Below are 25,682 nucleotides of genomic sequence, written 5' to 3'. Positions count from 1 at the left end.
ACTTAGAAATGTCCTTGTTTTTGAAATAAAAACATTTTTTGTCCATTAAAATAACATACATTTGATCAGAAATACAGTGTAGACATTGTTAATGTTGTAAATGACTATTGTACCTGGAAACGGCAGATTTTTTAAAATGTAATATCTACATAGGTGTACAGTGGCCCATTATCAGCAACCATCACTCCTGTGTTCCAATGGCACGTTGTGTTAGCTAATCCAAGTTTATCATTTTAAAAGGCTAATTGATCCTTAGAAAACCATTTTGCAATTATGTTAGCACAGCTGAAAACTGTTGTTCTGATTAAAGAAGCAATAAAACTGTCCTTCTATAGACTAGTTGAGTATCTGGAGCGTCAGTACCCGCAAAACACCAGTCTCAACGTCAGTTGAGTGAAGAGGCGACTCCGGGATGCTGGCCTTCTAGGCAGAGTTGCAAAGAAAAAGCCATATCTCAGACTGGCCAATAAAAATAAAAGATTAAGATGGGCAAAAGTACACAGACACAGGACAGAGATATGGCTTTTTCTTTGCAATTCTGCCTAGAAGGCTAGCATCCCAGAGTCGCCTCTTCACTGTTGACATTGAGACTGGTGTTTTGCGGGTACTATTTAATGAAGCTGCCAGTTGAGGACTTGTGAGGCATCTGTTTCTCAAACTAGACACTCTAATGTGCTTGTCCTCTTGCTCAGTTGTGCACCGGGGCCTCCCACTCCTCTTTCTATTCTGGTTAGAGCCAGTTTGCGCTGTTCTGTGAAGCGAGTAGTACACTGCGTTGTACGAGATCTTCAGTTTCTTGGCAATTTCTCGCATGGAATAGCCTTCATTTCTCAGAACAAGAATAGACTGACGAGTTTCAGAAGAAAGTTATTTGTTTCTGGCCATTTTGAGCCTGTAATCGAGCCCACAAATGCTGATGCTCCAGATACTCAACTAGTCTAAGGCCAGTTTTATTGCTTCTTCAATCAGACAACAGTTTTCAGCTATGCTAACATAATTGCAAAATGGTTTTCTAATGATCAATTAGCCTTTTAAAATGATACACTTGGATTAGCTAACACAACGTGCCATTGGAACACAGGAGTGATGGTTGCTGATAATGGGCCTCTGTACGTCTATGTAGATATTCCATAAAAAATAAGCTGTTTCCTGCTACAATAGTCATTTACAACATTAAAAATGTCTACACTGTATTTCTGATCAAATGTATGTTATTTTAATAGACAAAAAAATTGCTTTTCTTTAAAAAACAAGGGCATTTCTAAGTGACCCCAAACTTTTGAACAGTGGTGAACATTTTATGTTTGACTTTTATTGTCAATTTTTTTTGCAGGATATGTACACAATATACATGTGCCGTATATAAATAAAATATTAGCATAAAAATGGCCTTGTACAGTTATTTCACATTAAGCCATTGTTTATGGGGCGGTTGGCAAGAATGGTTTTGATGATCTTTATATGCCTGTGAAAAATCATCTCTACAGTCTTTGACGTCTGTCGGTTGTACTGAATCGCAAATTCCCAATGTATGAAATGTAGTCCAAGTGAAATTCTAAATAGAGAGAGAGTACGTCAACCCACATTATGATGTAGTCTGAATGTATTGTCATTGGAAATCAACACAGATTCAGTCTGGAGCCTGAGCGTGTGAATATTTCTTCTCTTGTTTGCTCCTGGCTATATTTGCAAGTCCACAGAGGTCTGTTATCTAATTCAGTTACAAGGATGAAAAAAACAAGATATCCAGTGTCTTGTGCATACTCCAGTTTTCTAGTTTATTAACGTTAAGTCTTGTTATGCTGCTATGTGCAGCACTTAACCCAGAGCAGATAGAATGACGATAAAACGGATGTCTGTTCTGTTCTCTTCTTTAGGTTTTCATTGAGGAGTTAAAGTCTCGGGGACCCTTTATTTACTCGGTGTTGGAGTCCGCTCAGGCCTTTCTGTCACAATGGGCCACTGTGGATCCAGATGACAGCAAAGGTGGGGAAGTCAACAAGATATGGCAAACCCAATTATCAGACTAAGAAGTTATGTGTTCCTGGTTAGGAAGAAAATGCTTATTTCATAATAAGCTGAATCCTGATTTGTCATTGTCTCTCCAGTGAGATCTGCCCTTTATGTTCCTCTGCATCTCCTGTCTGTAGACGTGAGTACTCGGCAGCAGAGTGTCAGTCGCTGGGTGTTGAGGCAGGCCGCAGTGGCCGGAGACCTGTGGGAGAGTGTGATGTCACGCAGTGTTCAGTGCCACAAACACATGCAGTGTACTCTGGAGCGCCTCACAGAGCTACAGGGGGCTGTGGAGGAGCTGTGCCTGGACATAGAGCAGGCTGAGGGGGTGCAGGAGGCCTGGGGGCCCATAGGAGACCTCCTCATTGACTCACTGCAGGACCACATCGACGCCACCAAGGTATGCAGGAATCAACAACATACAACCATTTTTGTTTTCCACTACCAAGGTCCATTTTTATGTTCCATTATATAATGACTACTTAGACTGACATTGAAAATGAGCTGATATGCTCCAAATGCTTAATGTGTGTGCATGGGAATAGAATAACTAAATTAGCAGCTATTCTCTGCACATTATAAAGTTTGATTTATTCTAGATTGCTTTACCAGCAGATACAGCATATTTGGTCAAAGACCCTACATACCAGGATGTTGTGTTATGATTGGCAAATGGTTACCATGTTAGTGACTGGCATGGCCTCTATGTTGTAGTTGTTCCAAGAGGAGCTGACTCAGGGTCAGGAGGGCATGAAGCATGTCAACCAGCTAGTCCACCAGCTGACCATCTCCAGTGTCCCCCTATCAGAGGACAACACCCAGGGTCTGCAGCAACTCAACACCAGGTGGAAACTGCTGGAGGTACAAAAAAGGGAGAGGCTAAAATCCTATATGAGATTTTACAATCCTGATCTTCCCCTGCAACAATGTTCTCCAGCAGTCTAATTTTTCCCATCACTTTTCTAAAGCCTCTTGTCAGATCCCGTGTAGTATGTTACTCTGTCCCTGGGAATGTGCTGTAGCAGGCTTAGAGATGTGTGTGCTGTAGTGTGTGTGTTTCCCTGTTGCAGGAGTCCACTGAGAAGAGGCTGAGGCATCTGCAGGATGCCCACAGAGACTTTGGGCCCAGGTCCCAGCATTTCCTCTCTGGTAAGCTGTGTCTCTCTCTCTCTGCTGGAGAACCCCCTCAGAACACTGGTTACATTTGCCATGCTGTGTGCCCTTGCTCTTCTGTTTACATTTTCCATGCTACATTGTTGTGCTTGCTTGATTTACATTGTTTCATTTTAGGTTCAGTGCAGATTCCATGGGAACGTGCCATATCGCCCAACAAAGTGCCATACTACATTAAGTAAGCATAAATAAAAACACAAAACCAGTGTGAAAAAACATCAGCCTTCCAGCACAAATACAAGTCTAGCAGCATACAGTGGTTCTTCCTTTAAAAGTTTAGAGCTTATGCCGCGACCGTTTGTGGTAGATGGTGGCAGATTGGGGTAAATTGTGTCATTCTGGCACAATAGCTGACACTTAAATAACGTGCCATATAATTATGCGGCACTCTGCAAGCTGTGCTGCAATAAGGCCGCAACTTTTAAGGGAAGAACCACTAGCATGTCACAACAGTTTCCCTCTTTTTGTGACCCGTGTCCCAGTTTGTTTACTGTGACCTCAATATTTACTATGACCTCTGTCCCTCTACGTCTCCACATGTTACTCTCTCTTGCTACAGCCATCAAACCCAGACCACTTGTTGGGATCATCCACAAATGAAAGAGCTCTACCAGGCACTTGGTAAGACTGAAGAAAAGGATCGCCATATGATTGCAAGGATGCTTCCGATTATGGTGTTGATCTAAAGATGCCATTATTTACCATCTTTCCCCAGCTGATCTGAACAATATCAGGTTCTCTGCCTACCGAACAGCCATGAAGCTGCGACGTGTACAACAGGCCTTGAGATGTGAGTGTGTTACTGTGTCCAGTGGCCTGTCATATTAATTGCCCCACTCAATCACCGCAGCAGTAGTGTCACAGCTAGCGACCTTCTCCCTTTCCCCTCTACCCAAAGTGGACAAGCTGAGCCTTGGCTGTGTGGCAGCGGTTTTCCAGTGCCTGGGGTCGGGGTACGATGACCCCGTGGTGGAAGCTGTTGAGGTTATGGATGTGCTGGAGGTCATCCATGCTCTGACCAGCCTGTACGAGCAGCTGAAGGAGAAACATGGCGTCTTGCTCAACATCCCGCTCTGTGTGGACATGTGTCTCAACTGGCTGCTCAACGTATACGACAGGTCTGTCTAATGGAACATCTTCTTAATTTTCTACAGTTTATTCCCCTTTTTGTCTATCCTTTAGCCTTTCTATTCCCAATCACTATCTATTCCGTAACACGTCACTCTCTCCACTCTTTCCCTTAAATATTTTCCCCCCATCTCTCTCTGCATCTTCCTCTCTTCCTCTAAGAGACATCCTAGGTCAGTCCCACATCAGGGGTTGCTCTCTCTATCTCTTAGATAATTTAGCTACAGTACATCACTCTTAGCAGGGCTCCTTGGATTAGCCATTCAGTTTAGTGAACAATATTCCCCAGGGCAACATCACCAACCAAGTATCAAATAAATATCCAATGATGCGTGACAGCGCTCAGTTTGTGTGTGTTTTATACTGCGGCATTTACGCTCTTTGGATAGCGTGCATTTGTCCCTGGGCGATTGTATGTATGTGTGTGTGTGTGTGAAGACTGTGTGGACGTGTTTAACTTCTTGTGGGGATCAGAAGTCCCCACAAGAGTAGTAAACAAACAAACATTTGACCAACTGGGAACATTTTGTTAGTCCCCACGAGGTCAAATGCTATTTGTAGCGGGTTAAGGGTAGAGTTAGTGTTAAGCTTAGAATTAGGGTTAGGAGCTAGGGTTGGTTTTAAGATTAGGGTTAGATTTAGGGTTAAGGTTTGGTTTTGAGGTTAGGGTTAAGGTTAAGGTAAGAGTACGGGTTAGGGAAAATAGGATTTTGACTGGGACTGAATTGTGTCCCCCCACAAGGTTAGCTGTAAACGTGTGTGTGTGGCTATAGATGCATTCATATGCACTTCAGCTGAGCGGCTGAAGGCCAAAACAGTGAGTTTAGCGCTCTGGGGCTAACACCTGGATATCTTATGAATGCGTGTGGGTAATGAACCATGTGCATTTGTGTGTGAGAAGGATAGTGAGGGTGTATTACTGCATTATCTCATGCTTAGATGGCAGTTGACGCTGTTGAGTAAGAATGTTTTCCACTGTGAAAAAACATCCACCTCACTCCATACTGTGTGGCAGTCAAACACTGAGACTTCCTCTTTTTCTCTCTCTGCACCCTCTAGTGGCCGTAATGGGCAGGTGAGAATCCTATCCTTCAAGACAGGACTGGTGTGTCTATGCAATGCTGACATTCAGGAGAAATGCAAATGTAAGATGTGCTTTGTTACTGTATATGATGCATTTCCAATCAACCGTAACTCACATAATCACTACAAGCAAGTTCAAGAGTACAGAGAAGTATAGGTTGTGTCCTGTCTGAGGAGAGGGTATGTCAGATCTGTTCTGGCAGGTGTCTGGGCCTGGTGGATGTGCTGACCAGCAGCACCTCAATGCCCTGCTTCAGGAGATAATCCAGATCCCATGGCAGCTAGGAGAGGTGGCTGCCTTTGGAGGGAGCAATGTGGAGCCAAGCGTGGCCAGCTGCTTTCGCATGGTGAGCTAGGATTTACATTGGTCAAACTAGCTACTACTGTTAAGTATAGCTAAGGTTTTCCCCATCTAATTCCCTGTTATTGTGTGAGATTACAATAAGTAAAATCCAATCTGTGTTAAAAACTGATACTTGTCATTAGATTATCTCCAATCTTGATATGTGATGTTGATTATCAAAGTGGATTTTGAACATTCTTTATGCATTTGTAAGGTGTAATCTATAACAAATAATGTGAGCAGCAGACTAATGTCACAGAGGATTTGAGGCTGTTTATAAGTCTGAGTAGCTCTGAGACCATGGTGGAGAGATGCATATGCCTGATTAAACACTGTGAGCCCTATTCAACTAACCATCTATGATGACAGTTATGCTAACTCAAACTGTATAATGTTAAAAGCTAATGTCAAACATTCATGATAAATACTGAGACATCAACGCCTCTGATAGACTCTTTTAGATCAGCCAGTCATATGTCTGCTGCCTCTTCATCTTGACATATCTGAGTGAGATTAGTAAACAGTCAACTATGTCAAAGGGGTCATGGCATTTTAATAGGCTGTGTTAACTTATCTGAAAGGGCTAATTACCACAGGCTCTGTCGCTCTGACCTTTTGCTGTCTGTCAGCTTGTTTGTGTGTGCTTTACGGAGGTACATATGTGTACATTGGTGTATTTGTGTACGTTGTGTATATTTGCATGTCCACATGCATGTCTGTTTTGTGTAGTAAACATGTGATTTGTCCTCTGGTATGTCCCCATGATAGATACTCAGCAGTCCTTCACTCCAGTGGCATCGGGATGCTACTATAGTAGACAGGCTTTATCAGGCTCCACAGCTGGATTAGAGCACACCACTGGAACCCAAACGGGAATGACAACTTAATTATGCAATTTCTCTCATCAAGGCCCTCAAGAAATTTAACATGGAGTGCCTTTCAAACCCTTTTAATGAGAATTTAGTCCAGTAATGAACATTAGTGACTCATGAGGCTTTTCTTTAACATTTCTTATCATCAATGTCATGAATCATTTCTGGCAATGAATGACTGTGAAGCGCTAGTAATTTACTACAGCTCTACTTAGTCAGTCTCTGAAGGGGACCAGCTGCCCTCAGGGTGCCAGATAGCACAGGCCCTGCCTTCGGGATCTCTGGTGGTCTCATGGTCCTCTTCTCCTCCCCACCGTGTGGCTGCAGGCTCCTGGGAAGACCTCCATCCAGCTGTCCAACTTCCTGGAGTGGATGAGCCTGGAGCCCCAGTCCATTGTGTGGCTGCCCGTGCTGCAGCGAGTGGTCCAGGCAGAGAACGCCCAACACCAGGCCAAGTGCTCCATCTGCAAACAGTGTCCCATCAAAGGCTTCAGGTGAACCACAGGGCCTCGACAGGGGAACACCATTTTAACCATATAGAGAATGTCAATAATATTTAGGCTTTTAACTCCTTTTCCCCCAGATACAGAAGCCTCAAGCAGTTCAATGTGGACATTTGTCAGAGCTGCTTCCTGTCCGGACGTACTACCAAGGCCAAAGCTTTAATTTACCCCATCATGGAGTATTACACCCCAGTAAGACTCATTTTATTATGCTATACTACACCCAAGCATGGCTACAAGAATATTCCCATGGAATTGAAATGTACATTATTTTCTGATCTCTGGCAGACCACTTCAGGGGAGAGGATGCGTGATTTTGCCAAAACACTGAAGAACAAGTTCAGATCAAAGCAGTACTTCAGCAAGCATCCCCAGAGGGGCTACCTGCCTGTACAGTCTGTCTTGAGGTCAGGGAGTGAGGAGACGTGAGTCCACAGAATTAGGTCTAAAGCCTGGGAGGTCTTATGTGATGGCACATCCGGAGACTGTCAGCACAGATTGACTCCTGACTTTGATTGACATCTCTGTGCTTCCTTTAGGCCCAGCTCGTCCCCGAGGCTTCCCCACTCGGACACACACTCCAGGATTGAGCACTATGCCTGCAGGTATGAGTCAAGAAATCCTAATATAGCATCAGCCACCTGCTGCTGCCCATTAGCTGGGTGGACTTCACCCTGGGGGTGTTGGGTCAGGCTGAGTCAGAAAAGTGAGCCTGAAGCCTACCAGCGCTAGGGCCAGGAGGAAAGCACGCTGAAGGTTAGCAGTGTCCACAGAACCCTATAATCCAGTTTCTCAGGCAATAACTCCTGCAGCCTATATTTGGAACAGCTGGGCTGAGATCAGCAGCCTGCTGAACACTGCCACACATTTGTCAGTTTCTTTACTTCAATGTCAGTGAAGAAATATCGAAAAACTTCTCTAGTAACTTCTTAATTTTCATCTGTTCACTATCAATGCATGCAGTCTTTATCTGTCCCTACATTCGGCCCTCAGCAGCACTGCTCACGATGTGCCTTTTCTCTGAAATAATCTTCTCCACACAGATGAACATGATGCCACTAATGAGTATGGTGGAGTGGCGTGACTTCCTTATTTTGGCTTAATCATATTAAAACATTTAGTCTGGCGTGTCCTCTTTCTCTGCAAGATCATGTTTATAAGAAATTAAGCAAAAAGTGAAGAAAACACAAATGTAATTCTGCCAAGGAAAGTGTCTACAGAAAAGCACAGAAGCCTGATTTAGGAGCAACAGAAGGAGCAACAGTTGTTCCCCCTTGTAATGTTTAGACTGCTGCATTTGTACTTCTTGGAATTCCCTCCCATGATACATATTCCATTTACCTCGCAGTGAACTACAGTACCAGTCAAACGTTTGGAAACACCTACTCATTCAAGGGTTTTTCTTTATTTTTACTATTTTCTACATTGTAGAATAATAGTGAGACATCAAAACTATGAAATATCACATATGGAATCATGTAGTAACAAAAAAAGTGTTAAACAAATCCAAATATATTTTATATTTGAGATTCTTCAAAGTAGCCACCCTTTGCCTTGATGACAGCTTTGCACACTCTGGCATTATCTCAACCAGCTTCACCTGGAATGCTTTTCCAACAGTCTTGAAGGAGTTTCCGCACTCGTTGGCTGCTTTTCCTTCACTCTGCGGTCCAGCTCATCCTAAACCATCTCAATTGGGTTGAGATCGGGCGATTGTGGAGGCCAGGTCATCTGATGCAGCACTCCACCACTCTCCTTGGTCAAATAGCCCTTACACAGCCTGGAGGTGTGTTTTGTGTCATTGTCCTGTGGAAAAACAAATGATAGTCCCACTAAGCGCAATCAGATGGGATGGTGTATCTGTGCTGTGGTAGTCATGCTGGTTAAGTGTGCCTTGAATTCTAAATAAATCACTGACAGTGTCACCAGCAAAGCACCATCACACCTCCTCCTCCATGCTTCACAGTGGGAACCACACATGCGGAGATCATCCATTCACCTACTCCGCATCTCACAAAGACACGGCGGTTGGAACCAAAAATCTCACATTTTGACTCATCGGACCAAAGAATGGATTTCCACCGGTCTAATGTCCATTGCTCGTGTTTCTTGGCCTAAGCAAGTCTCTTCTTATTATTGGTGTCCTTTTAGTAGTGGTTTCTTTGCAGCAATTCGAGCATGAAGGCCTGATTCACGCAGTGTCCTCTGAACAGTTGATGTTGAGATTTGTCTGCTACTTGAACTCTGTGAAGCATTTATTTTGGCTGCAATCTGAGGTGCAGTTAACTCTAATGAACTTATCCTCTGCAGCAGAGGTAACTCTGGGTCTTCCTTTCCTGTGGCGGTCCTCATGAGAGTCAGTTTCATCATATCGCTTGATGGTTTTTGCGACTGCACTTGAAGAACTTTCAAAGTTCTTGACATTTTCTGGATTGACTGACCTTCATGTCTTAAAGTAATGATGGACTGTCATTTCTCTTTGCCTATTTGAGCTGTTCTTGCCATAATATGAAATTGGTCTTTTACCAAATAGGGCTCTCTTCTGTATACCACCCCTACCTTGTCACAACACAACTGATTGGCTCAAACTCAATAAGAAGGAAACAAATTCCACAAATTAACTTTTAACAAGGCACACCTGTTAATTGAAATGCATTACAGGAGACTACCTCATGAATCTGGTTGAGAGAATGCCAAGAGTGTGCAAAGCTGTCATCAAGGCAAAGGGTGGCTACTTTGAAGAATCTCAAATATAAAATATATATTGATTTAACACTTGTTTGGTTACTACATGATTCCATATGTGTTATTTCATAGTTTTGTTGTATTCACTATTATTCTACAATGTAGATAATAGTCCAAATAAAGAAAAAACTTTGAATGAGTAGGTGTGTCCAAACTTTTGACTGGTACTGTATGTTTTTACTGTCTGCTTATGTTCAAGACTCGCTGACATGGAGGACCAGAACTGCTCCTTCTTCAATGAGAGCTTGTAAGTTCATCATAAAAAGCTCTTACTTAATGATACAAAATGAGACTGTCCAAGATTAACATTACATTATCTTTCTTACATGTCCGCATAGTTCATTCTGTCCTTCCCTCTGTTAATGGCCAGGGATGAGGATCAGTATCTTGACCGCCTGGAGCAGGACTCCCTGGCCTCCTGTCATCATTACCTGGGTTATACAGGCTGTGAGACCCAGGATGAGCTGCAGAGGACTCTGGCCATGCTGGAGAACGAGAACAGGTGAGAGGTCACTAACGCTCATGTCCTTATCATTTCATGAGTGGTGAGGTCAGTCCAATCACGTACAAATCAAAATATTTCTGCCATCAGGGTATCGAATCCAATCATCATTTGTTTACCTCTGATCTGCCATAAGAGCATAGATGAAAACATAAAAACACAAATGAGTGCCTGGGGTCACAAAGGTGTAATTTCCCCCAGGGTGCTCCAGGGGGAGTACCGACGTCTGAAGTGGCAGCACGCTGAGGCCCAGGCATGTCCACACCTGAGGGAGGGCTCTGTGGACCAGGAGGACTACCAGGACCAGGCCTTGCTGGCTGAGGCCAAAGACCTGAGGCACCATAAGGGCAGGCTGGAAACCCGCATGCAGATCCTGGAGGACCACAACAAGGAGCTAGAGTCCCAGCTTCACCGGCTCAGGGAGATTCTACAACAGGTGAGTCTCAGCCAGAGGTTAGCAAATAGGGGGATGCCTCAAATGCACAGTCCTGTCCACATGAAAGTGCATCCTTTTATTTCCTTGTGATATTAGAATATGTTTTGTGAGTCCAACAGAACAGAGAGGGTTCAGAGGACAATGTATCGACTGGAACACCGTCATCTGTGTACTCTCCTGTGTCACGAAGAGACCAGCTGGGGAGACAGCTAAGCTCAGGAGCCTCCAACACAGAACCCCCAGGTAACATACTATGCTAGTTTGATATGAGGATTAACTATCAAAGACATGTTGCCATTAGGGGCTTGTCTAAAAGGGAGCCCTCATGCCTTTTTTTCCCTTATGTGTAATCAGGGCCGGCCTTGGAGCCAGAGCAGGGTGTTACAGCCTATCACCTTCAACAGGTCATAGAGCAACTGAAGAACGTCTTCCCCTTAGAGACCAGAGAGAACGGTAAGTTCAAAGGGGTGATAACCTGGCACAAAGGCTGCATTCTTCTGATAATGATCAATGGGATATCTCCACTGCATAATCCTTATTACATCAGAAAAATATGTCTGAAAAGTATGCCAGACTTCTTTGACCGTCTCTGGATATTCTCTAATAGTGTGTACTTAGTACATTTAAATGTCTGTTCTTTTTCTTTTTGGCCCCATAGGTGTTGCATCACCTTTTTGACTTGTTTGCCATTCCAGAGACCAGACTGTGAACCTAACAACACCTATCGTTAACGGATAGCCTTCAAGATACCTCTCACTATGATCAAGCACATATCACTACTGAGATCCATGTTTGTTTTATCCAGCTTAATACACATTGAAATGAACAAACAGGCTGATAATGAATACGTTTTACAAAATAAGTGTACATTATGGATGTCCAGTGGCCAAATGTACTACTGGATGGAAATATGATGTGTTGTTTTATGGTGTCAGGTCCATCTTTGTCAATGTGTAATATTTCATGATGTTGATATTTTTACATTTTCAAGAATTAATCAATTCAAAATTCAATGTTTCTCTCTAACCGTTTAATTATTTTGCACAAATGTACATTTCCACATGCAGTTATTCATGTCAGTATTCAATATTCTGTCTCTCAGTAATAGTTTAAATATATGAAAAAGTTATATTTCATTGTCACAATGTAGGCCCACAGAGGGAACAGCCATACAAATCACTTATCAGTACTTTCCATGCAAGGATATTCTCTTCTGTTAAATGGACTTTATCGACAGAACGGCACAATTTTCACGCCACCATACCGAAGTGACTTTTTCGTAGCAGGTTAGGAGAATTTACATAGCAGGTTAAGATAATTAACGTAGCTGGTTAGGAGACTGAGGTTAAGGTTAGGAAATGGTTAGGTTTAGAGAACGCTCTCCAGCCGACCCACGAATTTCCGGTTTACTACCGGTGTACGTCATTTACATGTGGTCCCTTACATTTTTCTTCATTTGAGCACCTGCCCCAGGAGTGTGCAGTCATGGTATGTTTATTCTCCACGCATTTCTAATTCATAACTTTTTCTAATATGTATATTAGCTAATGTACAGACATACATACAAGCCATTTGTTTGCGGCCCTAGCTAACGTATTCGCAGAGGTGTTAGCTAGCCAGCCACGTAGCTAACGGTAGCTAAGCGAACACTTCCAATGTGTACTTAGCAAAATCGCTAGCTAACGTTATTGAAATTGCTAGCAAGCAATGTGATACAGGCTTCAGTGGAGCGAAGTCTTAACTATATCTTTGGTTCAGTAGTTTACTAGTGTTTATGTTGTATCTAGGTAAACGTACCGAAGACCCGCAGGACTTACTGCAAGAAATGTAAAAAACATCAAACTCACAAAGTTACCCAGTACAAGAAGGGCAAGGATTCTCTGTATGCACAGGGTAAGTTTGCTACGGTGTTTAACGTGCAAATCAAATTGTATTGGTCACATACACATATTTAGCAGAAGTTATTGCGGTTGTAGCGAAATGTTTAACTTTTTAAACTTAGGAGATAGAAGCAGAGCTGCCATGTGTCGTTACTTCCCAGTCTCTGTCTGCTTGAACATTGACATGCATTTATGCGTGGTGTCTACCTCAGCATGCATTAATCAGGTAACAATGTATTTTAGGCAAAAGGAGATACGACCGAAAGCAATCTGGTTATGGTGGCCAGACAAAGCCTATTTTCAGGAAGAAGGTATGCAAGAATCACAATGGGGAAATATTTTACAAATGCACTGTTACCCTAGTCTTCCCTTCTAAAGATGGGACTTGTTTGCAAATTGCCTCTGTTTTAGTTACCATGTCTACCCTAGTCGGCACATGAATGATTTCCATATTTTTATGTTGCATGCTTGAACCCTTGTGATTTGTCCTGCAGGCTAAAACTACAAAGAAGATTGTGTTGAGGCTGGAGTGTGTGGAGCCCAACTGTCGGCAAAAGAGAATGGTTCCCATCAAGCGATGCAAACACTTTGAACTGGGAGGAGACAAGAAGAGGAAGGTAATAGTACTGGTTCTCCTCAGTTTTGAGAGCCAGCAATCCTTTGTGCCTAATTGTGAAAGGTAGGCACGAAGCAGATGGTGGTGTTAATGAGATGGACACTAAGACAATTTAGCTTCTTATAGATGGTGATTTGAATCTATTTGCAGCAATCTGTGAAATGTTATATTTTTTTACCTAATCGCTATCCTTTTTCTTACTCTTTCAGGGCCAGGTCATCCAGTTTTAAACTGTTTCTCTTTTCTTGGGCCACTTTTATCAATAAAATATGTATTCTAACTGTACCTGAACTTGTACTGTTGTCACTTTATAATAAACCTCTAGTATACGTTGAAACATTGGATCCAGTCAGACAAGTGATCTTGAATTGTCTGACATGCAGTTACACATGATAATGCAATTCTGACCACGGCTCCATTTTGTTGCTCCCAGCCTATAGACAGAAACTATAACAGGAAATGCCCGTGCTCAGGTCTGTTCAATCTGATTCCACGCTTCGATCACGTAGACTGGGATGTGTTCCGGGATAGCGTCGAACAACATTGATGTATTCGGTGAGCGAGTTTATTAGCAAGTGCATCAGTGATGTTGTACCCACTGCTACTATTAAAACCAGAAACTGTGGTTTGATGGCAGCATTCGCGCGAACCACTGCTTTTAATCAGGGAAAGGCGAGGGAACAAGCTAAGCATCAGTATAGAGACAAAGTAGTCGCAATTCAACGGCTCAGACACGTGGCAGTGTCTACAGTCAATCACGAACTACAAAAGAAAACCAGCCCTGTCGCAGACCCTGATGTCTTGCTCCCAGACAAACTAAACTTCTTCACTCGCTTTGAGGACAATACAGTGCCACCAACACAGCCCGCTACCAAAACCTGCGGGCTCTCCTTCACCGCAGCCAACGTGAGTAAAACATTTAAACTTGTTAACCCTTGCAAAGCTGCCGGCCCAGACGGCATCCCTAGCCGCGTCCTCAGAGCATGTGCAGACCAGCTCGCTGGTGACTTTACAGACCTATTCAATCAATCCCTATCCCAGTCTGCTGTTCCACAATTGTTCCTGTTCCCAAGAAAGCTACGGTAACTAAGCTAAACAACTATCGCCCCGTAGCACTCACTTCCGTCATCATGAAGTGCTTTGCGAGATTAATCAAGGATCACCTCCACCCTACCTGACACCCTAGACCCACTCCAATTTGCTTACCGCCCCAATAGGGCCACGACGCAATCACACTGCCCTAACCCATCTGGACAAGAGGAATACCTATGTAAGAATGCTGTACATCGACTACAGCTCAGCATTTAACACAATAGTACCCTCCAAACTCGTCATTAAGCTTGAGACCCTGGGTCTCGACCCCGCCCTGTGCAACTGGGTTCTGGACTTCCTGATGGGCCGCCCCCAGTTGGTGAGGGTAGGAAACATCACCCCGCTGATCCTCAACACTGGGGCCCCACAAGGGTGCGCTCTCAGCCCTTTCCTGTACTCCCTGTTCACCCACAACTCAAATCAAGTTTGCAGACGACACTACAGTTGTAGGCTTGATTACCGACAAGACGGCCTACAGGGAGGAGGTGAGGGCCCTCGGAGTGTGGTGTTAGGAAAATAACCTCACACTCAACGTCAACAAAACAAAGGAGATGATCGTGGACTTCAGGAAACAGCAGGAGCACGCCCCTATGCACATCGACGGGACAGTAGTGAAGGTGGAACGTTTTAAGTTCCTCGGCGTACACATCACGGACAAACAAATGGTCCACCCACACATAGCGTGGTGAAGGCACAACAGCGCCTCTTCAACCTCAGGCGGCTGAAGAAATTTGGCTTGTCACCAAAAACACTCACAAACTTTTACAGATGCACAATCGAGAGCATCCTGTCGGGCTGTATCATCGCCTGGTACGGCAACTGCTCCGCCCACAACCGTAAGGCTCTCCAGAGGGTAGTGAGGTCTGCACAACGCATCACCGGAGGGAAACTACCTGCCCTCCAGGACACTTACACCACCCGATGTCACAGAAAGGCAAAAAAGATAAAGTGACACATTACATCCAATTTTTTATTATTAAAGGGGCTAGAGATTTGAGTCAGTATGTTGGCTGTTTATCAGTCTGATGGCCTTGAGATAGAAGCTGTTTTTCAGTCTCTCTGTCCCAGCTTTGATCTCACCTTTTTGATTTGTTTAATTGAGGTTGACAAAGTCAATACTTGACACAGTATGATAATCAAGGACATTGCCTAACTAGACAATTCAATATGTCCAGCATTCACTTCTGTACCAATAATGTACAATTACATAAAGTGTACCATATGTTGAAATCAATATATTTGTAGGGGTTTATGATTTGCTAATGTGGCAATCCACAAGAGTACAAAATAAATACAATTCTGAAATACCAACAAACAAAAAAATATCCATGCAGTCCTGCTTCAATATCTGGACTTGTGCCCTCCATGGGGGTGACATTAAAAGTATCCATAGTGCAAGAGGGCCTATATGCCATTAGTGCGTTCCATTGCAATTGTAAAAAAAACTTACGGATGACACTTCGAAGAGACATCAAGTTTGCTTACTTTCATAAAAAAATGAATGGAACTGGACATGCAGTCAGTTATTTATCCATTGGCACAGCTGATGGATTTTAACATTGTCTCAAAGTGTTCTGTGGAAGATTCAACTCGGTATTGGTTTCTAGTGCTATAATTCAGTCCTCAGATGTTGGTTTGTCACAGAGTAGCTCAGATGGCTTCATTCCGTAGCACTTTGTAGGTGAGCCAATAGAAAACATTGAAGCAAAGGAAACTCAGAGGGAACACAGCCCTGGATATAGTGTCAATCCTTTTTGCCCGATCTACAAATGGCCTGCGGATGTCATACAGTGGAAACCCAGTAGGTAAGGCCTGAAAGATTGGGGCATCCATCTCTGGTGGTGCATCTTCTGCTACTCCATAACTATGGAGAAAATAGGCCTGACTCTGCTCTGCCAGTGCCTGCTCCTAGGAAAGAGCAAAAGGAAAAGGGTCAAATATGTCTGTCACCCTCAACCTGCAACATTTTCTCCACATACAGTATTATGTGGCAACGGACTTGGATTTTGTGATGAATACATTTCACGAGAGAGATTAAACAGATAGCGATGACAACTGTATCACTGAGATGTACCATTTTGTTTTTCTAAGTTAACAAACAGTGGAATATCCCCATTAAACTAGATGTAACAGTATAACTTTAAACCGTCCCCTCGCCCCGACACGGGCGCAAACCAGGGACCTTCTGCACACATCAACAACAGTCACCCACGAAGCGTCGTTACCCATCGCTCCACAAAGGCCGCGGCTCTTGCAGAGCAAGGGGAAACCCTACTTAAGTCTCAGAGCAAGTGACGTAACTGATTGAAATGCTAGTAGCGCGTACCCGCTAACTAGCTAGCCATTTCACATCCGTTACATAGACTCCAGTCAATGTGAGAAAAATAGGCGTTTTTACCCTGGCACAGACACTGCACTGCTGAGGGCCAGACAAGGTCCCCTGGCACGCTGTTACCTTTCACTTTGCTGCTCTCACCACTTCCACTTCCCTGCTGATAGAGCCAGAGCAACATGGAGGTTTAGCAGGCATACGGGAATACTGTGATTCAATCTAAACAACATGCTGTGACACATTACTGACATTCAAGTATGTTAACAGAGTCTGAGAAATACCAACTGAATGTGTAAAGGTCTCAAAATAAGATGAGACTTAGGTAAAACAGTAGGCTACCTGGTCCCTGGAACTGATCTAGATGGAGGTGTCAGGGAAAAGTATTGGACATTTTCATAATATAGTGGAAGGGTAACTGTGGAGCTACAGACAAACTACTACCTCAAGTCAGTTCAATAATTCCAGATAATTCTTTTTTTGATCACTCTTTTGGGTTACTTGTTTATTTTGAGGTCCGAAGTGAAACGGAAAGCAAAGCAATTATGGCAAGAAGAAGGAAGAAGAAGGAAGAAAATGACAAATTCAGAACAGGTCTGTGGATCTCCCAGCATGATACGACAGCCAGCTGAACTGTGTTGCTGCTGCATAACAGGGCCTAGAGGGAATAGCAGGTGACAGCAGCCTGAGGGAGTGGGCTGCACAGGGTCTTGTACTCACAGTTCTCTGCCGCTGTTGTTCTTTGATCTTTTTCCTCAGTCTGAAGAACTCTGTGCTGTCGTGAGACAAAGTTTACTGCTGCATACTCCAGCAGTGCAGCGAACACAAAAAGAAGACACACAGCCATCCAGATATCAATGGCCTTCACATAAGATACCTACAAACAGATGAATAAGTGTTAGAACCTCAACATGCAGGTAAACAACTGAAATAACCTGTGATGATTAGGTATTAAGTATAAAACTGGTAACTGGCATTTTCTGAATGAAATAATCTTTTGAAATCAATTTTGATTGAATGTATGTAGGTTGTCCAGCTAGAACACCTGAGCAAAATAAAATATCAAACATTTCCTCTCTTACCTTAGGCAAGGATGCCCTGGACCCAGAGCTTTGTGTTGTCATGGTGAGCACTGTGGTGATACCAAGGCCCACTCTAGCTGGGGCAGCATCCATGTTGATCCAGAAGGAGACCCAGGAGAGGATGACAGTTAGCAGGCTGGGGATGTACATCTGGATCAGGTAGTAACCCATCTGTCTCTCCAGGTGGAACTTTACCTCGATGCAGGCAAATTTACCTGCCAGCAGATGCCAGATGGTTAGAGATGAAGACATTGTCATTAAGCAAACTGTGGCAATAACATTCCATTGAGAGTCCAGAATCTACCTGTGTTGTAGTGTTTGGTGCAGCAGCCCAAGTCTTTCTCCTCTTTCAACACAAACTGAGGAAGCATCAGGTCATCAGCCACCTGCACAGGGCCAATGTCCAGCCACTGGAAACACAGGTCATTCATGGTGTAGCCAACTAGAGCACAGAGGAGAAGGGAGAACACGGGTTTCTTTTATTCATGATCTAGCCTGCTACAGAGGGAGAGGCAAGTTTATATATAAAGTTGTCAACATCAAAAGCCTGTCTAGTCAAGTGTAGAGAATGGGGAAAAAGAGGCACCAGGAAGTGAAACTAGCCAAGTGCAAAGAATGCATAAAAAAAGAGGTAAAACTCACAGCTTTCCAGCTGCATAGAGCATGTCTGAATGTCCATAGGGAAGTTCATCAGATCCATAGGGCAGGACAGGATCAGAGTTAACCTGACTCACAGAACCAGAAGCACATAGTGAGAGGGTGACTAGAAGACAGGTATGGGGAGCTTTGTACACTAATCTTACTTGTGGCTTCAAATTGAGTGTTGATAATTATTGTTACTGATCACATGTTATAAATACTCTTATATATCATTATGAGGAGACACTGTTTTAGAGACATCGGCCACCTGATACTGTAGAGGACATTCCCATTTTGAAATATCCGCAGCAGTTTGTTGTCTGTGGTGACTTCGTGAAAGTTTGCCCCTTTTTCATTGGCAAAGAAAAGGTCAGGTTTCCAGATGGAGTCCAACATGGAAGGATCCAGGTCCAGAGTCGTCAGGGTACTCCTTATAGGCTAGTCGTGGGTCATTCCATTGTTGCCGTAGAAACACATTGAGCCGATAGTCCTATGGTAGTTATAGTAGAAAAGAGACAGTCTATTAAAGTGAGCGAACAGCCGCTGTTTGGAGGAAAGGTGGATGAGGATAAAAAGCCCTCACCATAGTGGTTTCTGTGATGGACCCAAAGCTGTTGATGAACAGGTTGATGGTGACATTCACAGGAGGACCTGAAAAATAGTCCATGAGAAACACAGCTACTCATATATACTGCATTATAATTTCCATGTGTTTCACTATACTATTTTCTGAAACAGAGCATTTTTTCATTGCTTAGCCTGTACTGTAAAATGCATTAGTCATACAGTACATATTCATACAAATGTATTCATATTTCAAGGAAAATATCTGTGGCAAATAAAAACGGATCTGAAAACATTGTCAGGTCTATTTAATGATGGTATAATATTGTATTCCAGCGCACAATGGAATAAGAACTATTTTACTGTATATACTGAACAAACATTGTAAACGCAACATGTAAGGTGTCGGCCCCATGTTTCATGAGCTGAAATAAAAGATCTCAGACATTTTCCATAAGCACAAAAAGCTTATTTCTCTCAAATTTTGTGCACAAATTTGTTTACATCCCTGTTAGTGAGCATTTCTCATTTGCCAAGATAACCCATCCACATGACAGGTGTGGCATATCAAGAACCCGGGGACAATAAAAGGCCACCTGTGGCGGACTGCACTAGCATCGAATAGTCCCCGTGATATGCAACTTTTCAGGGAAGTCAGGAACCAATACACGGAGTCAGTCAGGAAAGCAAAGGCTAGCTTTTTCAAACAGAAATTTGCATCCTGTAGCTCTAACTCCAAAAAGTCCATGGAGAATAAGAGCTCCTCCTCCCAGCTACCCACTGCACTGAGGCTAGGTAACACTGTCACCACCGATAAATCCACGATAATCCAGAATTTCAATAAGCATTTCTCTATGGCTGGCCATGCTTTCCTCCTGGCTACCCCAACACCGGCAAACAGCTCTGCACCCCCCGCAGTTACTTGCCCAAGCCTCCCCAGCTTCTCCTTCACCCAAATCCAGATAGAAGATGTTCTGAAAGAGCTGCAAAACCTGGACCCGTACAAATCAGCTGGGCTAGACAATCTGGACCCTCTCTTTCTAAAATTATCCTCCTCCATTGTTGCAACCCCTATTACCAATCTATTCAACCTCTCTTTCATATCGTCCGAGATCCTTAAAGATTGGAAAGCTGCCGCGGTCATCCCCCTCTTCAAAGGGGGTGACACTCAAGACCCAAACTGTTATAGACCTATATCCATCCTGCCCTGCCTTTCTAAAGTCTTCGAAAGCCAAATTAATAAACAGATCACTGACCATTTCGAATCCCACCGTACCTTCTCCGCTGTGCAATCCGGTTTTCAAGCTGGTCACGAGTGCACCTCAGCCACGCTCAAGGTACTAAAAGAAATCATGACCGCCATCGATAAAAGACAGTACTGTGCAGCTGTCTTCATTGACCTGGTCAAGGCTTTCGACTCTGTCAATCACCGTATTCTTATCCGCAGACTCAACAGCCTTGGTTTTCTCAAATGACTGCCTCGCCTGGTTCACCAACTACTTCTCAGACAGAGTTCAGTGTGTCAAATCGGAGGGCCTGTTGTCCGGACCTCTGGCAGTCTCTATGGGGGTACCACAGGGTTCAATTCTCGGGCTGACTCTCTTCTTTGTATATATCAATGATGTCGCTCTTGCTGCGGATGATTCCCTGATCCATCTCTACGCAGACGACACCATTCTGTATACATCTGGCCCTTCTTTGGACATTGTGTTAACTATCCTCCAAACGAGCTTCAATACCATACAACACTCCTTCTGTGGCCTCCAACTGCTCTTAAATGCTAGTAAAACCAAATGCATGCTTTTCAACCGTTCGCTGCCCGCCCGACCAACATCACTACTCTGGACGGTTCTGACTTAGAATATGTGGACAACTACAAATACCTAGGTGTCTGGCTAGACTGTAAACTCTCCTTCCAGACTCATAGTAAACATCTCCAGTCCAAAATTAAATCTAGAATCGGCTTCCTATTTCGCAACAAAGCCTCCTTCACTCACGCCGCCAAACATAGCCTCGTAAAACTGACTATCCTACCGATCCTCGACTTCGGCAAAATAGCTTCCAATACTCTACTCAGCAAACTGGATGCAGTCTATCACAGTGCCATCCGTTTTGTCACCAAAGCCCCTTATACCACCCACCACTGCGACCTGTATGCTCTAGTCGGCTGGCCCTCGCTACATATTCGTGGCCAGACCCACTGGCCCCAGGTCATCTATAAGTCTATGCATAAACTTGTTCTCAACTAGCTTACCTGGTGAAAAAAAATATATATATATATATTTTTTGTTGCAGTTTTGTCACACAACCCAATGCCACAGATCAAGTTTTAAGGGATTGTGCAATTGGCATGCTGACTGTTGGAATGTCCACCAGAGTTGTTGCCAGAGAATTGAATGTTCAATACCTCTACCATAGCCTGTCATTTTAGAGAATTTGGCAGTACGTCCAACTGGCCTCACAACCGCAGACCATGTGTAACCACGCCAGCCCAGGACCTCTACATCCAGCTTGTTCACCTGCGGGATCGTCTGAGACCAGCCACTCGGACAGCTGATGAAACTGAGGAGTATTTCTGTCGTTAATAAAGCCCATTTGTGGGGGAAAAACCCATTCTGATTGGGTGGGCCTGGCTCCCAAGTGAATGGGCCTATGCCCTCCCAGGCCCACCTATGGCTGTGCCCATGCCCAGTCATGTGAAATCCATCGATTAGGGGCTAATTTATTTATTTCAATTGACTGATTTCCTTATATGAATTGTAACTCTATAAAATTGTTGAAATTGTTGCGTTTATATTTTTGTTCAGTATAATAATAATACATTTGTATAAAGCTTTTCATTACAGAGTTATTTTTGATACTGTATATATACAATAAAAACAACATACATTTAGAATCAAGGCAGATAAAATAGCAATAGTGTGCTGGGTGCTAAATACAATTTAGATTAGGAATATAAAAAATTCAGTCTGTAGAAGTGGGTTTTAAGGCACGTTTTAAAAGTTCAGAGTGATGGTGCAACTCTCAGATGGCCAGGGAGAGCATTCAATAGGCGAGGGGCAAGGGACCAGAAGGGTCGGTCCCCCATAGTTCGGAGACGTGTCTTGAGGACTTGAAGCAGTAGGGAGTTGCTGGAGCAGAGAGTGCAAGGTGGCTCGCTGATTGAGATGAGGTCGCTGGGCTTTAAATACAAGCATGACCATTTTGAAGTCAATCCTGTAGTTGACCGGTAGTCGGTGGAGTTGGACCAGGATCGGGGTGATATGGTCTGACTTCTTGGTCCTGGTCAGGACCCTGGCTGCACTGTTCTGGATTAGTTGGAGCCTCTGTAGGGATTTAGCTGGGAGGCCCCCAAACAGCGCATTGGCGTAGTCATTCTGAGAGAAGAAGGCGTGGATGAATTTCTATGCATCTAGCTGGGAGAGTGATGGTATGACCTATTGGAAGAGGTAGGAGGAGAACCAGTTCAGAGCTGTTCCAGAGACAGCAGTGTGTTCTCTGAGATGCCACAGGAGGATGATGTGGTATACAGAGTCAAAAGCAGCACTGAGATCTAAGAGGAGGAGGATGCTAGGAGGTCCAGAATCAGCAGCCATCAGCAGGTCATTGGTAACTTTAATCAGAGCTGTTCTGGTGCTGTGCAAGAAGTCAGATTGGAAAACCTTTTACAACTGTTTTGAAGATTGATGGTACTATATCTCTCCGGTCAGCAGGGACTTGTTGATCAGGGTGGTGAGAAACATAAGCAGGCTTGATGAGCAGGTTTTGAGTAGGGATGTAGGGAGAAGGTGGTGGCCTTTCATTTTAGAGATGATTGACTGCACAGCGGTGGATGTGTTTACACAGTTTATAATGTGGCAAGCTGTCTTGTATTAGATTGAGTAATCACAAACAGACAGGATAAAATGGTTGTCGTTTCCAATATGCTCCCATAAGTATATTGCATCTCTCAACTACTGACATCATAAATATTTCATAATCTAATTTCCTAAGAGGGTATAATTTATTGATTCTACTTAAATTAAATTAGTGTATTTATAGACAATCAGCAGGGAGTTACTTTGCATTGCATTCACTGGCATATTTCAGTGATGTGCAGCAAGTATAAAATATATATGATGAGATTTGACCCTTGAGAAATAAAGAGGAACTATGTCAGAGGGAATCTGCTGGCTTCGCTGGCTGTGGAGAAACAGACTGAACTGACTGATTCATTCTGATCCCGAGATAACATTTTTAGGTATTTTCCGATTGAGCTGACATACAGTGGGGCAAAAAAGTATTTAGTCAGCCACCAATTGTGCAAGTTCTCCCACTTAAAAAGATGAGGCCTGTAATTTTCATCATAGGTACACTTCAACTATGACAGACAAAATGAGAAGAAAAAAAATCCAGAAAATCACATTGTAGGATTTCTTATGAATTTATTTGCAAATTATGGTGGAAAATAAGTATTTGGTCAATAACAAAAGTTTATCTCAATACTTTGTTATATACCCTTTGTTGGCAATGACAGAGGTCAAACGTTTTCTGTAAGTCTTCACAAGGTTTTCACACACTGTTGCTGGTATTTTGGCCCATTCCTCCATGCAGATCTCCTCTAGAGCAGTGATGTTTTGGGGCTATTGCTGGGCAACACGGACTTTCAACTCCCTCCAAAGATTTTCTATGGGGTTGAGATCTGGAGACTGGCTAGGCCACTCCAGGACCTTGAAATGCTTCTTACGAAGCCACTCCTTCGTTGCCCGGGCGGTGTGTTTGGGATCATTGTCATGCTGAAAGACCCAGCCACGTTTCATCTTCAATGCCCTTGCTGATGGAAGGAGGTTTTCACTCAAAATCTCACGATACATGGCCCCATTCATTCTTTCCTTTACACGGATCAGTCGTCCTGGTCCCTTTGCAGAAAAACAGCCCCAAAGCATGATGTTTCCACCCCCATGCTTCACAGTAGGTATGGTGTTCTTTGGATGCAACTCAGCATTCTTTGTCCTCCAAACACGACAAGTTGAGTTTTTACCAAAAAGTTATATTTTGGTTTCATCTGACCATATGACATTCTCCCAATCTTCTTCTGGATCATCCAAATGCTCTCTAGCAAACTTCAGACGGGCCTGGACATGTACTGGCTTAAGCAGGGGGAAACGTCTGGCACTGCAGGATTTGAGTCCCTGGCGGCGTAGTGTGTTACTGYTGGTAGGCTTTGTTACTTTGGTCCCAGCTCTCTGCAGGTCATTCACTAGGTCCCCCCGTGTGGTTCTGGGATTTTTCCCCACCGTTCTTGTGATCATTTTGACCCCACGGGGTGAGATCTTGCGTGGAGCCCCAGATCGAGGGAGATTATCAGTGGTCTTGTATGTCTTCCATTTCCTAATAATTGCTCCCACAGTTGATTTCTTCAAACCAAGCTGCTTACCTATTGCAGATTCAGTCTTCCCAGCCTGGTGCAGGTCTACAATTTTGTTTCTGGTGTCCTTTGACAGCTCTTTGGTCTTGGCCATAGTGGAGTTTGGAGTGTGACTGTTTGAGGTTGTGGACAGGTGTCTTTTATACTGATAACAAGTTCAAACAGGTGCCATTAATACAGGTAACAAGTGGAAGACAGAGGAGCCTCTTAAAGAAGAAGTTACAGGTCTGTGAGAGCCAGAAATCTTGCTTGTTTGTAGGTGACCAAATACTTATTTTCCACCATAATTAGCAAATAAATTCATAAAAAATCCTACAATGTGATTTTCTGGATTTTTTCTCATTTTGTCTGTCATAGTTGAAGTGTACCTATGATGAAAATTACAGGCCTCTCTCATCTTTTTAAGTGGGAGAACTTGCACAATTGGTGGCTGACTAAATACTTTTTTGCCCCACTGTATGCAGCATATACTGTGAATGCAGTCTCCGCTAAAGCGGGAATATTGGCTTTACATTTCAATCACACTGTAAGGCTGAACTTCTGTGACGCGGATTTAATAGAGCCTAAAGTCTGTGGGTTATCATACACGCAAAATTACACTTTTCTAACCAAAAACTAATGCTCTGAGTAATTCCGGCTTTAAGTATCAAAATAAATCATAATTATAATATGAAAGTGGAAATCTTTCAGATTTATATCCAATTGTATCTTAAATATATTCTTTAAAGCTACTGTACTACAGCCACCTGTTTAGGCTTTACTGTACTGTATCATAATGTGTATAACTGTATATGTATTGTTGTATAATCTACAGTGTATTGCATTATACCTTTGAAGTTGGGTCTAATGCGGGCGTCATACCCAGATGTCCTTCCCATGAGTTTATCCAGAAAGTCAGATGGGGAAGGGGCCTTCCCTACCCTGCTAGGTAGCTTCATCTCCTTACAGGACCCAGGCCTGCCAGAGGGGAGGAAGAGGAGCAAACTGTGAGAGGAATGTCAGGAGTGGTATTATCTGGAACTGATGGGCAACTACTGTTTCAGACGGTCATGATAAAGAGATGTGATAGAAAGGATTTGATTTATAAAGGTGAAGAGTTACATACTCTGCTCACCAAGTGATTTTCTGCAAAAACATATTTCTGAAAATATAAGGCGGGAATAAGAATGGTAGGGACGATATAAGCTTTTTGTAATTACTATTTCTTTGTAATCAGCCACAAGCAGTAAAGTAGTGACTATTTTTTGTAATAAAATTTGAATATTCATGTATTAC

General features: G+C 43.3%; 3 protein-coding genes across 5 annotated transcripts in view; 2 read left to right on the top strand and 1 right to left on the bottom strand.

The window, feature by feature from the left end:
• Positions 1-11,811, top strand: part of LOC111981943 (dystrophin-related protein 2-like) — a 28,791-nt gene extending 16,980 nt beyond the window's left edge. For 2 of the 3 annotated variants that reach the window (XM_024013441.2, XM_024013443.2), the window contains 20 exons: positions 1,878-1,986; positions 2,151-2,413; positions 2,728-2,874; positions 3,084-3,162; positions 3,304-3,364; positions 3,746-3,807; positions 3,902-3,976; positions 4,085-4,304; positions 5,374-5,459; positions 5,587-5,744; positions 6,940-7,106; positions 7,196-7,307; positions 7,404-7,540; positions 7,655-7,720; positions 10,060-10,107; positions 10,231-10,362; positions 10,564-10,798; positions 10,918-11,041; positions 11,153-11,251; positions 11,457-11,811. In XM_024013441.2, coding sequence (XP_023869209.1) covers positions 1,878-1,986; positions 2,151-2,413; positions 2,728-2,874; positions 3,084-3,162; positions 3,304-3,364; positions 3,746-3,807; positions 3,902-3,976; positions 4,085-4,304; positions 5,374-5,459; positions 5,587-5,744; positions 6,940-7,106; positions 7,196-7,307; positions 7,404-7,540; positions 7,655-7,720; positions 10,060-10,107; positions 10,231-10,362; positions 10,564-10,798; positions 10,918-11,041; positions 11,153-11,251; positions 11,457-11,476 — 2,400 coding nt within the window. In that variant the 3' untranslated portion in view covers positions 11,477-11,811. The remainder of the gene's footprint in view (positions 1-1,877; positions 1,987-2,150; positions 2,414-2,727; positions 2,875-3,083; positions 3,163-3,303; positions 3,365-3,745; positions 3,808-3,901; positions 3,977-4,084; positions 4,305-5,373; positions 5,460-5,586; positions 5,745-6,939; positions 7,107-7,195; positions 7,308-7,403; positions 7,541-7,654; positions 7,721-10,059; positions 10,108-10,230; positions 10,363-10,563; positions 10,799-10,917; positions 11,042-11,152; positions 11,252-11,456) is intronic. The other variant, XM_024013442.2, reaches the window with a different exon arrangement.
• A 368-nt stretch (positions 11,812-12,179) lies between these two features.
• rpl36a (ribosomal protein L36A) lies at positions 12,180-13,579 on the top strand. Its single transcript, XM_024147712.2, has 5 exons — positions 12,180-12,286; positions 12,586-12,691; positions 12,922-12,989; positions 13,173-13,295; positions 13,504-13,579. The coding sequence occupies exons 1-5, from the start codon at positions 12,284-12,286 to the stop codon at positions 13,522-13,524; spliced, it is 321 nt and encodes a 106-aa protein (XP_024003480.2). The 5' UTR covers positions 12,180-12,283; the 3' UTR covers positions 13,525-13,579.
• A 1,799-nt stretch (positions 13,580-15,378) lies between these two features.
• On the bottom strand, positions 15,379-25,350 carry glra4b (glycine receptor, alpha 4b). Its single transcript, XM_070449457.1, is given in 10 exon segments — positions 15,379-16,278; positions 17,432-17,487; positions 17,489-17,592; positions 17,798-18,012; positions 18,102-18,239; positions 18,440-18,522; positions 18,705-18,851; positions 18,853-18,926; positions 19,020-19,087; positions 25,237-25,350. Coding segments are annotated over 10 exon segments (1,236 nt in total). The 5' UTR covers positions 25,346-25,350; the 3' UTR covers positions 15,379-16,036.
• Positions 25,351-25,682: the final 332 nt, after the last annotated feature.

This window comes from Salvelinus sp. IW2-2015, linkage group LG20, assembly GCF_002910315.2.
Source record: "Salvelinus sp. IW2-2015 linkage group LG20, ASM291031v2, whole genome shotgun sequence".
Taxonomy (NCBI): domain Eukaryota; kingdom Metazoa; phylum Chordata; class Actinopteri; order Salmoniformes; family Salmonidae; genus Salvelinus; species Salvelinus sp. IW2-2015.
This window is presented reverse-complemented; position numbering and strand designations above follow the sequence as displayed.